The 13,250-nt window shown below is 39.1% G+C and overlaps 2 protein-coding genes across 2 annotated transcripts; one reads left to right on the top strand and one right to left on the bottom strand.

Moving 5' to 3' along the window:
- The first annotated feature begins 214 nt into the window (after positions 1-214).
- LOC119729131 (heparan sulfate glucosamine 3-O-sulfotransferase 5-like) lies at positions 215-2,506 on the top strand. The gene is made up of 2 exons (XM_038201655.1): positions 215-400; positions 908-2,506. The coding sequence occupies exon 2, from the start codon at positions 975-977 to the stop codon at positions 2,103-2,105; it is 1,131 nt and encodes a 376-aa protein (XP_038057583.1). The 5' UTR covers positions 215-400; positions 908-974; the 3' UTR covers positions 2,106-2,506.
- Positions 2,507-3,817: 1,311 nt separating this feature from the next.
- Positions 3,818-10,637, bottom strand: LOC119729132 (calcium and integrin-binding protein 1-like). The gene is made up of 7 exons (XM_038201656.1): positions 10,462-10,637; positions 8,556-8,590; positions 7,763-7,862; positions 7,184-7,331; positions 6,761-6,870; positions 5,594-5,682; positions 3,818-5,400 (listed from the first exon to the last, which is right to left on the bottom strand). The coding sequence occupies exons 1-7, from the start codon at positions 10,510-10,512 to the stop codon at positions 5,379-5,381; spliced, it is 555 nt and encodes a 184-aa protein (XP_038057584.1). The 5' UTR covers positions 10,513-10,637; the 3' UTR covers positions 3,818-5,378.
- Positions 10,638-13,250: the final 2,613 nt, after the last annotated feature.

The raw sequence follows: 13,250 nt of genomic DNA, 5'->3' as shown, positions 1-13,250 counted from the left end.
CCTTTATAGTTTTTGTTTGGTTGAAGCTGTGATTCCTCACAGGCAAATGTCTGATGTCTTTTTCCGGAGTTTACCGCAAATGGAGACAAAACCCAACAAATGTTACACATGGTTAAGCCTATTAAGTAGAGTGTAGCCACGCCTACCGCCAGCCTTTTAGACGAGACAGCACCCTCTGTATGCAATTAATAATTAAAGGTCAGTGAAAAACGAACGTAAGAGGGCGCTGTTTAAGAAAACAAGCAACGGACGTGTTGGAGGAAATCCTGTCGCGTCGATGTGTGAGCAGGATTTTCATTTTTATGGATATTTATTTCAGGGGAAGTTCTTGCACATTTTGATAATAGCTCATTAATATATATGGCTTTGGGGTATTCGTGGAGGCCTTGTGATTCAAATGGTGAGTAAAGACCTACAAACTGAGCAAGTTTTTTTTATTGAAATGATGATCATGATGATGATTGACATGATTGATGCCTGATCATGATGACGAATTTTTCACTCTAGTTTCAAATTCAAGTTTCAAGTTTCAATTTTCTTGGCCTTGCGCCTTGACACTTTCCCCGTTTCCTTATGATTAATAACACAGAAACCCTTCGCTAATAACATCTCATGTCATTGTCTAATTTTAAGTTTATGGAGTGGAACTAAAATTACTTCATTTACACTACTACAATGAACATGTTTGTCATGTTTGTGTATAAATTACTCAGTTAATGTCTTAATTCCCAAAAAAATCCATGCACAATTTTCACTGCAGTGCCGGTACAAGATCGAAAACAATTGGGGACCAGTCTACGGCAAAATTACAAGGCCTTGTGACTTGTGTAAAACTAAAAGCAGGAGACATAATAAGATTCCAGATTTACATGTACATGTACCTTTATGACCTTGTTCTGATTTACAGGGAGAGACAGAAGAGCTTGACTCCAGGCAGTGGCTGACCTAACTGATTGACTCACCGACCAGTAGCCATGGCAGTTTCCCTGACCAGCAGACACAAGATAGTCCTCGTTTTTCTTGGCCTTCTGCTCACCTTGACTGTTGCTAGTCGCTTCTGGTACTCCAAGCACTTGCATGGATTACTGTGTGCCGCTCGGACTTTTAACCAATATGCCTACAGTGATGCTGACACAACACGCACCTTGGAATCTGATGGGTATTTGCCAGTCGTAATGACCGAGGTATCCGAAGAGGACGTGGCCGATAAAATCACTGATCTCAAGAACCACATCCGCAAGCAGAGGATAACAGAGGAGAAGCAGGCACTCGAACTGGGTATAATGAGCAGGCAAATGAAAAAGCGCCTGAAAAAGCAGAAGAATCCGTCAATGGGTTCGGTCGCCACGCAGGTGCTGCCCAAGGCGATTATTATCGGCGTGCGGAAATGCGGCACGAGGGCGCTCTTGGAGATGCTGGAGACCCACCCCCAGATCGCGGCCTGCGGGCCCGAGGTGCACTTCTTTGACAAGAACTACGACCGGGGATTGGATTGGTACCGGAGACAGATGAAACCCTCCGTGCCTGGCCAGATCACCATTGAGAAATCGCCCTCCTATTTTATCACTGAAACGGCACCCAGGGACATCCATTCCATGAACAAATCCATCAAGCTGGTGGTGATCGTCAGGGATCCCACCACTAGAGTCATCTCCGACTACACCCAGATTGCCTCCAAGGGGGTTTCCAAACTGGCCGGCTTCGAGGAGACAGTCTTATCCCAGGGAGAGGTCCGGACGTCCTACAAAGCCGTCCAGATCAGCATGTACAGCAAACACTTGCAACGTTGGCTCGACTTCTTCCCACTCGCCCAAATGCACTTTGTGGACGGGGATAAGCTCATCGCCAACCCATTGCCCGAGATGAAGAAAGTGGAAAGGTTTCTCGGGCTTCCTGATTTCATCTCGGAGAAAAACTTTTACTACAACAACGCCACCGGGTTCTATTGCCTGGCGGGTGATTTAAACAGCAAGTGTCTGTCGGCCAGTAAAGGCAGGGAACACCCGAAGGTGTCGACTGACGTGATCCGGAAACTTCAAGACTTTTTCAGACCGTACAATGAACAGTTCTTTAAGATGATCAATCAACGCTTTAACTGGCCCTAGTTAATCCCATCAACTGAAGGCTGAACATTGTTGTATTAGAATTTTCAAATAGTTGACATAGCCGTTGTGTACATTTGAAGTATTGTGACAAAAATTCCAAAATTGCTATTTTGTCAAAATTGATCGGGCAATTATAAAGCACAATTCATGATATCCATGAAAATTGTAACATAGTTTGTGCGATACATTCAGGGGAAAAAAATTGACAAACAGTATTAGTGTAAATAGAATATGCCTCAATGACGTTACTGTATCATGTCTCCATTGTCATGAAATTAACCATTTGTGTAATTTATCTTGTAAATATGGTATATATTTTCTTGTACATCTGCACAGCATTGGACCTGTTTTTATACACAATGTAATTTTGTACAAGATATTGGAAAGCAGGCACTATATAATATACAAATAATGAATGTTTGTGAGTGCAATGGTAAGAATAATTTCATGAGGTGACTCCACGAGGCGAACATTTCATCTGTCACCGAATGAAATTATTCTTTCCATTGCACGAACTTGAAACATTCATTATTTGTTTTATACAACACCTGAATAAATCCTTGTCATCTGATTGGTTGACTTTTAATAGCAAATTTATTCAGGTTAAAAACTTTTGAAAAGTTTGACAAGTTCATCAAGTTTATATAAATGCAAACTGTTCAACAGGTTGAGAACAATCGTATCCAATTTATCTCGATTTGAAACAGCGCCACCACCAGCAGCAGTGACACCGTGCAATGGAAGTTCTATATACCATGCAATGGAACTTCCATTGCACTGTGCGCTGCGCGCCACGCGCGTGCCGTGCCTTGGTACGAATAATTCAATGACGTGATCAACGATCCACCAATCAGATGACGGGGATTTATTCAGGTGTTGTATACAAGAAAATAGACGTGTTTGGAATATTATGACCAAGCATGCAATAGACCCAAGACATACATGTACATGTACATTGTAATAACGTCATGCTTTGTTTACATGTGCGCGTTCCTTTAGGAGCAAGGTGGGATGAGATCCACCAAGCTCCCATAGGAAAGCGCACATGTAAACCAAGCGTGACATCATTGTCTTGGGTCTATATATATACATTGTACATGTACGTATTATGTGTAAAATTATGTACACCAATAACGGAAAGAAATACATGTATAAAATAATTGTATAAACCAAACCACCAAACTGCACTGTACCATTATGCTACTTTTCTACATTGTCCTCAATTTTCGTTGTCCATTTAGGTCCACTAAAAAGTAATTTAGCTTACAGCAGGAGCAACTTTGCCTTTTTTGCTAAGTTCAGAGCCATCTGCCGAAGTGTTCTGCGCATTAGCTTTAATAAGTGTGTAAAGACATCAGCGCGCGTGAACCAAATCAAAGGCAGCTGACGTCAGACTTTATTACTCCATAACATTAGAAATTAATTAAGTCACAAACCCCAAACAAATTGTTGGAAAGAAACACAGAGGATTTCTTTGGTTCCAGCCCCAAAATATGCAAACCGTATAAGAACTAATTGCTTTTTCAAGACAATTTTGATAAGAATATCACTTTTTACTAACGTCACCGTCTGTTTCTCAGTAAGCATGTTGATATATTTGTATTAACAAATCATGTATTAATGCAATTATGACTAATGACATATTCTTGTATCCCTCTTATATAACCATTTTCAATTCAAAAATATGAAATAAAATTTGAGACACTAAAACATTTTTTTGACTATCACTGAATCTTTATTTATTCACTTCAAGAGTATCTGGTTAATGAATTTCCAATTCTCAGAATAAAACTCGGTGTCACTCAAGAAAATTTTATACATGTACAGTGAATATTGCAAACATCAAACAGTTCCACCACAAATAAACACCCAGAGAGCATGCCTTACAATCTATAGATACATTCGATTCTTAAAATTTTCTTCAAAAATATACATAGTATAAAATACCTGGAATTCGATGGCATTATTATCGAGCAATCATACATGGAATTTTGTCGATAAAATGAGGACGTCACTTTGAGGTGGCATGAACTGGAATATTTAGCAATGCATTTGTTAATGTTTTCACAAAGGGAAGTTCCTTTAATTTTGTCATCAAATTTGTCTGGAAGCATTTGAGAAATTGTAATGGTTGCATTTTTGATATATCTCAATTGTTAAAATTGTGCTGCAAACATGCAGAAAAGAATCGCCAATTAAATTAGTTAATAATTAAAATGCACCGAATTTCAATGACAGGCACTGTTTTTGTTTGTGTTTTTCTAACTAAACTGACAATACACCTGGAAAATATACGTAAACAGAACAAGTGTGGTTTAGTAATGCATAAAACCAATTGATTTGTGAAGTTCAATAAAAACTGCAAACACCCCCCAAAAAAAGAAAAAAGAAAAGAAAAATAAACAGCTAAATCTGAACATTTTCTCAGTTTTTCATTTCTTGGAAACTATGAACGACTGAAAAATAAACTGAAATTGGAACGACTAAAAAATAAAAATCTGTAACAATACTTGTATTCTAAGCCCTTATCATAAATGAACATCATCAACAGGTGTTTTGTCAATAATAACTACCAGAAGCTTCATCAGGCACTCAAAAACCTTTTGCATTTACAAATTTACATTCGAAGAAGGCGTTGATTTTGATTTTAATAAAATGCATAAATTTCATCCAATTTGGTAGATTTGATTACAAAGATAAAAACTACACATAGGCACTATGGGAAAAGTACAAATATATACAAAAAAGGAGTCACACTTTTGTCGATGTTACAAAACTGATACAAACGAAAGTTGGAACGAACACAATGATACACGTGTACAAAATGGACACAGAGCAGTTGAAGGGTATTTTTTTCTCAATAATGCACAAACAGAATACATGTACATGTACTCTGTTACTTGTGAGTTTATATTGCTGCATGTAAAAGCGATGAAGTTGGAATGTTGTTTATTTCAGGAACTAATTTTGCGGAGTCACTGAGCGAAAACTTTGCAGAGATATATTTTTACTTGGCCAGACAAATTTACCAGCAAAATTCTGGCTTGATTCATTTCTTGTGACTTGTTTCAACTGATTTTTGCTAAAGACGTAATTTTGGCCTAAAGCAGGGACAACCTCAGCAATTTCTGTGTCCATCTTGTACAAGAATCGTTGCCGTTCGCCAACTCTCTAAGACACTTCATATATCATATCATTATCTCTCTGATGCTTTTGGAAGCAAAGAAGGCTACATCTCATACTGGGTGGGCTGTAGTTTCGGCATATCGCTGCTTACAAACGGATCCGGAAAGAACTACGGAAACAAAGCACAAAGTGAAATAAGTGAATCCAATGTGAGCAACACATAAGCTGCACAAATCCATTTTCCAGTCAAAACTCAAGAACAAAACCAAGACTTATTGATGAAAAATGCTGGAGATACATTTATTGCTCTATTTCGAATTCCCTTTCTGGGGAAAACAAATAAGTTTCAACATGATACTCACTTCAAGAAGTCAGGGGATTTCGAGATGACATGCTCGAACTCGGCGAAGGACAAAGCATCATCATCATCCAAATCAGACTCCTCCAGAACCTAAAAGGGGATAATCGAAACAATGTCTTGACTGAAAGCATTCCAAAACAGAGGCCACGGGTTCTTCCAATTTTGTTTCCTCCTGGACTACCCAAGGATGAACTTGCAAATTCCTTAAGATACTAGAACAGGCTGAATTGATAAACCTTTCCAGATTCATCATACTTGAATAGTCACAGAGGTATCGATTTAAAACAAAAAGTCACGCAACCACAAAACATTTCGAGGGTAAAACAACCTCCCGGCGGTGTGCAATCCTCTTGGGTTAGCGATCTGGCTCGGAAAGAGCCCACACAGAGGGACGACAAATCAATTTTGGAGTGTGGAAGTGATTAAACTCAGTAAAGCCATTGGCAGGTTGTCAATTTTCAGAAGTTAACTAGGAGACCAAAACACCTGGGGCCAATTTCATAGAGTTGCTTAAGCATAAAATTTGCTTAAGCACAAAAAACCTTTGCTTAATATAATCAGGTTACCCACCAAAACTCCATGCGATTATTATGTTAAGTAAACAACAGCCAAATACCAGTCACAAGCAATGTACATCGCATGGAGTTTTGGCCAGTAACCTGATTATATTAAGCAAGGGTTTTTTGTGCTTAGGCAAATTTTATGCTTAAGCAGCTCGGTGAAATTGGCCCCTGTAACCTGCGGGCAAGCTGGTCCGGTGCCCAGCTTAAGCAGTCTGATGGAACCGATGCAGGAGGCAGGTAAATTGACTGGAACAGAACCAGTTCGGACTGGTCTTAACCGGTTGCACTTGTGCATTAATCATAAGATACAGGGCCTGTTGGGAAAATACTTCCTTCCCCCATTCAAGAATGACAGATATAACTACATGAACATGTACTGTCTTTCTAATGAGAACATATCCACCAATATAGAGGCTAAAGGTGCAACATCATTATTACCCCTCCGCAATGGGTACAGGGATAATAATTATATTTGGCCAACAAAATCTCCAACTTTAACTATGGGGGTCAAAGTTGATAAATTAAACCCATAGGCCACAATGCGTAAAGCTGCCTATGAGGAAAGCAGTAATCGATATAATCGATATCATTGTTATTCTCCTTACATTATCAATGAGCTGTTGCATATCAGTATCAGACAGCTGCTGCTCGCCACTCAGCCTGTTCACCACTTCCCGGAGGTCGGCACTACTGATGAAGTCATCGTCGTCAAAGTCTGCGAGACAAGGGAAAGAGGCAAAATAAAAGGGAGCTACAGAAAAACAGAAGACTCTGACCCTCTTTTCCGACCAGCTATTTTGCCCCCTATTTCCTTGTAGTATTTATTTACTCTCACTGTCTTGTAAATCTTTGACCCCTGTGGGCAAGTTGCCCCCCCCCCCCCCTCTCTGGTTACCCCACTGGGCGCTATCAACAAGATGAGTCAAATCCAGTCTTGGGAACGTCGGCACATGGACCCCAGAAATTCCCAGTATGTATATGGACGTGAAAACAAAACACATGCACAGCAGTGTTGAAAAGCCACTCACCATAGATTTGGAATGCATATTCTGCCTTGACGCTTTTGGGAGCGGCGTCGCTGAAGACAGACATCATGTCCAGGAAGTCTTCAAACAGAAGGGAGCCATCGCCAGTCGAGGAGAACACCTTGCAGATGCGATCCTTGAAGGGATTGACCTGCGAGTAAAATGGATGACGACTAAGATTTGTCTACTTGTCACGGAATGACTAGGTGAAACAAGTCCAGTCCTGAGAGGGGCCTTGTAGCCGAGCGGTTAGAGCGTGGAGCTACGGAGTGGAAGGTTGGCGGTTCGAATCCCATTCGGACCAAAAACTGGAAAACTCTCTCTGACGACCCAACAGTAAAATGGGTACCTGATTCGTTCAGGGAAGGTAAGACGGCGAGAGGAGAGGACTGGGCCCCGCCACTCATATGCCGCGCCCAAGACACAGTGGACCTCTAACATCCCACTGCCCCTACGGCCAATAAATGGCTATGGGTACCTTTACCTTTACCTTTTTACCTGAAAGTTGGCCAAATGCCAAAAAATTGCCAGAGCTCTGATTGTGCCAAAAGTCCAGTAATCGCAACATTTGGGGGACGTTACCTTCAATTCTGGAAGCTCAAGGATCGTAGACATGGACAGTCTTGCATTCTTGTCGGCTCGGACGGCATCTGGATCTAAGAGATGGAATCTCTTGTGCACACTGAGATCAAAATGGGGAAGACAGACGATTAGAAACAATACACTTGGGCTAATCCTTATCAGGACGGACCAGGATTGCAATAACTAAAATATACAATATGAGAAAGTATATTGTGTTGCCAGATTCAAATATCACATTTCAGTCAATGCATTAAGACTGTTTATAAAATATTGCTTAACCCTCTTATTTAAAGTCACAAACAGTCAATAAAATGTTGCTTGACCCTCCTATTTAAACAGTCACAGACAGTCAAAATTTCCATCCACTTCCCCCTCTATACTTTTAACACAGGCTAGTCACTAGCAGTCAGATGATCAGATCATATGTCAAGCAAGCACTGTGACTAGTCAAACTCACTCAACAGACCATGAACAGACAAAGCAGGCAAGTTGTGGGCACAGCTGGGTTATCAATTACCCACAGTCAAAGCAAAGCTAAATCAAGTTACATAAACAGTCACAGCCAGTCAATCCTGCTTTATGTAGGCTGGGAGCTCTTAACTATTGAAGACAGTCACTTGATTGATTTTGACTGCTAGGACTACTTGGCCCAGAATGTGTGTTTGCATAGGAGGGATAAACTGTTTACAAAGTACATCTTACTCTGTGTCATTTTGATTACCATGCTAAACATTTCTGTGCTAAAGTTCAATCTTTTTTAAAATTTGAATTCTTTTGTAAATGCTTCACTTACTGCAGGATTTCTTTCTTGCTGAAGAACGTTAGTTCCTGCGATTAAAAAGAATAAAAACAAGGCTTACAAAAACAAAATTTCTGTTTTTAGAAATCACTCTGCATAATCGCATGCTAATTGCTTGCAAGTGTGATTCTTGTACACACCCGTATGGTACAATCATACATGTACATGTACACAATTCTGACAGGAAGTCTAAAGTCCAATTATTCGTTGGCATTATGCGACGACCTCACAGTCACCCCATATCTACAGTCTATTCACAGCAGGGTTGCTCTTAACAAGTACACTCATAGCTCCCCTCCCATGCTGCGTCGCGGTCAACGCATAATGCCACAGACGGTGATATCCCTCTGGCAAGCCATATTTAGCTCGTAACATACAACACCTGGGCTTGTGAAAATATCTGTTGATAACAGATAAAAACAAATGAGCAGTTGTGCGATATTACACGACATTGTTTGCAGTCTGGGTGTGGCACCAGAGATCAATTGGCACTATTTTTTTTTTATTTTTTTTTTATTAAAGTGGCATAATGTTTTTGTCGTGTTTTGACATAGTTTTTACTTTTATTTTTGATGTCTCTCTTTCAGGAGAGGGCAGTTGCACACCTGTGATTTAATAAAATCTAATCATTTTCAAATCAATTATGGGGATAACTAATAAGGATGCTTACAAAATGAACATCATATTTTTTTTTTTGAATCCACCGATATGAAATTCCTACACAATGTTTTTTTCTTTCATTGAAAAAGATACTTACTAAAAAATCTCATCTTTGTGTTTTTATTATTCACTAAAAACTCTTTGCAATATCCGAATGGACAAAATGTCCCCAACCAACATCTGGCAGAGAATATGTTTCATTCCACTGTAAGTTTTTTAATTTTCTTAATTTAGCGGAATTGGGAAAATTAATTAATAAATAATTCAAATATTATTTCAGCATATTATATTTTTTGTGATTAATTTATTGTTCTGCGCTGTGATTACACTTTATTGTAATTGTATTGTATTTCATTGTACTTAAAGTTTTACGATTTTTATCAACTCCAGTCTCCTACTTTTTATTGAAGTAGATTTCATTTTCTTCATAATCCGTGGCGCACGAGGTTTTTTTTTTTAAAGGAAAACAAAGTCCGAGAACCATTTGGCTGATACTCTGTCTCCAAGAACCAAAGATCTTGACATTGAATACTTTACTACTGCTGTAAACAGTAGCCACTGCGAATATTTTACCAAAACAGGCTCACAATGATTTAGTCATGTTATTGATTAAGTTAGTTCTGTAGTACAATACAATCCTTTTCAAGATCTAAGTTCTAAACTATTTACTTTATAATTAAATCTTGTCATGCCTGTGCACATGTATACAAACTACGGAAAGAATGTTGCAACCTCTGTCACTTTTTTCTTCATATTATGATGAAGGTCATTCATTGCAAAAATGGTGATACTGATAGTGCTACTGAGCTGAGAAACATTTCCAATTTTGTTACCTAGAAAATTGTCTTGACTCTGCACAGAAATCCATGTCAGCATGGTCAGACTTGTAACTTGTAAGTTCTATTGTACACAAATTAACCGCGGAAGTGGCATGCAGGTATTCGTTGCAACATTCTTTCCCCAAATACATACATTTGTACGGTATGCAATGTCACGACCGAATTTACAGATTTATTTGACTGTTGGCACGACAGAAAAAAAGCAAGCGGAAAATCCATTAGTGTTTTACCCGGATCCCTCCTCAAATTGAGAGTCAATTTTGTGCATGGAAAAGTCATTGAGGCTCAATGACTTTTCCATGCACAAAATTGACTCTAGTCTTGATCTGTTGAAAGGGTGTTCGTTGACAGACATGATTCACAGATGATGAAGCAGTTAATTTATCCCATCATTTTCTCACCTGATAATCATCGAGTTCTGCCTCACTGAAAACACTGTGCGATCCTCCCATCTTGACGGCACCTTTGTGCGTAAAGACTTGTTTTTCTTCGCTTTTTCAAGTCAAAAATTTAGTTACTTTCAGTTATGTACCCCATCACGTCATCGTTGTTATGCATGAATGATCTACGTAACGTAATCGGTAATTCAATCCATTATATCTGTCACTGGTAAAGCGCAAGTAGTATCACAAAACACGAAGGCGGTCGTTCACCAGCGTCATTTGTGCGCAACAGGTGGGCCGAGGGCGCCCTTTAGTTGCTCCATAGATCAGCAAGGAACCCCGTCAACCATGCGTACACAAAATAAAGATAACTGCATTCCATTTTCTTTTGAAAATTAAAACAATATTTGAACTTATCAACCCCCAAGACTACATGAACAGTTTTGTGACACTTGCAATACAAGCTAAACCTGAGTCAGGTTTAGCTTGTATTGCAAGTGTCACAAAACTGTTCATGTAGTCTTTGGGGGGGGGGGGGTAGTCGCCGGCGCGGCAAAGTGGGTGGAGGGAGTGGGGGCGAATTAAGATTTTTCTATTCTGTGTAATTAATTTGCACTTAATTTCTCTTTTTTACACAGTTGACACTACATATGGTTGAAAGTTCTGTATTTCTGCATTTTCTGGATATCCTTTTTTGTTACACCTCAAGATAGGGCCCCCAGGGACTGCCACACTTTTCCTTATGATGTTCACCCAGCTAGGCAACTAATTATAAGTAGATCCAGATGTTATATGCACACTCACTCCAGGTACATTTGTACATGATTTTCAAATAGTAATTGAATTTCCTGCGTTGCCGGTAGATTTGACCATTTGACCCATGGTTCCTTGCTCTATGGTTTTTAATCGTCATGCATGAAGCCGAGGCCAGGATCGGTGCGCCGGCCGCCGTCGGCTCGCCGCAGCCAGGGACGTGGTCATCATGCACTCGGCGGGCGCATTCAGTCGGCCGCGGCGGCGCGGCGCCATGCATAATGAGAAGGAGATACTCGGCTCAACGCGGACTGCCCGCTAGAAATGATGATTTGCAAAAAATAATAATACAATTTATTTTCCCAGCTGAAGTAAACTACCATGCAATAAAAGGTCTCCACACCGTGCAGTTTCAAATTACATATCTGCGTAAATTCAACTAATTGTAGGATTAAAAAAAACCTAAATTTATATGTATATGAAACGTAGAAAATAATGGGGCCGTATCATAAGTCCGACGCTTCATAGGTCCGACGCCTCATAAGTCCGAAATTTCGGACTTATGAGGCATCGGACTTAAGAGGCATAAAATTTATTTATTCCGCCTCATATAGGTCCGACGCCTCATAAGTCCGACGCCTCATAAGTCCGACAACGGAAAAACGAGGCGTTTAATTTGTCGGACTTACGAAGCGTCGGAGCTATGAGGCGTCGGATCTAAGAGGCGTCGGACCTATGAGGCGTCGGACTAATGGGCCTTTTGGTTAGGGGATGCGATTTTGTCGGACTTTTGAGGTGTCGGACCTATGAGGCGTCGGACTTATGAGCGGACCCCAAAATGATAATTTCTTCATTGCCGGCGGTCCTCGTTCCACCTAAAAAAACCGAAAATGGCTGACAGTGGTTGATTCTAACAAATATAACAATTATATATAAATCAGTCAATCAAAATGAAAGCAGTAATTTTCATTTTGAACATCGTTACCTTTTACTCTAGTTTTTGACCAGGGTGACCGTAAGGTCATGGCCAAATTCTGCTAAATGTACTTCAACAATATCTGCGATTTATAAAAAATCTGCCAAATTCCACAAAAATACTCGAATATACACTTAAAACACATGCAGATGTTGTAGTATTACCTGAGTTTTAAGGTTTACTATTATCTATTTATTATTTATTTATTCCTAAGAGGCCCATTTTATGCCTGTACTAAAACAAATCATTTTATTATGTTAAATCATTTTATTATGTCAAATCATTTTATTATGTTTACATGTACTAATTTACTGTATACATAGCAATTCAAAACACAATGCAGTGTTTTGTTTTATTCACAGAAAGGACTTGTTTAATTGTTTTATTTCTTTAAAGTTTTACGTAGTTATAATTTGTTAACATTGTTTTTAGCGTGTCATATTTAATCAGTAATAATGTCATATTTAATTTTGGGTAATCCAGCGGGAGCTGGTTAAATATTATACTGTGTATGTTTTGTCTAAAATGTTCATGTGTATTTCTGAGTATTTAATGTTGTTGTTTGTTGTAACAATGTATCCCGAAAAATGAAATAAATTTAAATGTAAATAAACAAACTATAGTCACATAAAGATGTTATGAAATTGCATAAATTTAATTTCAGGCAAAACGCAGTTGTCACAACGAAGTCCGGTTCTCATAACCTAGCTAGACCACCAGTCAACCTGTCCTATTTTGCAAGGGTTTGTTTGAAAAGATTGAAGCTTTTTTTTAAACAAATGTACATTTTTTCCCCCAAGTTTGTTGTTTTTCTGTCAAATAACATTTTTTTCAGAATTCTGCCAGAAATCAGCCAAAAAAAAATCCTTAAAAAATCTGTCAAAATTAGCCGAAAATCGGCTAAAAACGGTCTTCATGTTTTTGACATCACGAGGGTTTGTGATAATGGTTTCAGTTGTCTGGGTTTTTTGTGTGCTTTGTTTTCATCAAACCGGTTCAGACCCGATCCAGCTGGACTGGATTTATGCAACACAAAGCCGTTTTGCACACAAAGTATTAATTATTCATCATAAACGGT

Source organism: Patiria miniata, unplaced genomic scaffold (assembly GCF_015706575.1).
Source record: "Patiria miniata isolate m_02_andy unplaced genomic scaffold, ASM1570657v1 HiC_scaffold_20, whole genome shotgun sequence".
NCBI lineage: Eukaryota > Metazoa > Echinodermata > Asteroidea > Valvatida > Asterinidae > Patiria > Patiria miniata.
Note: the sequence above shows the minus strand (reverse complement) of the source record. Positions and strands in the feature narration are given on the sequence as shown.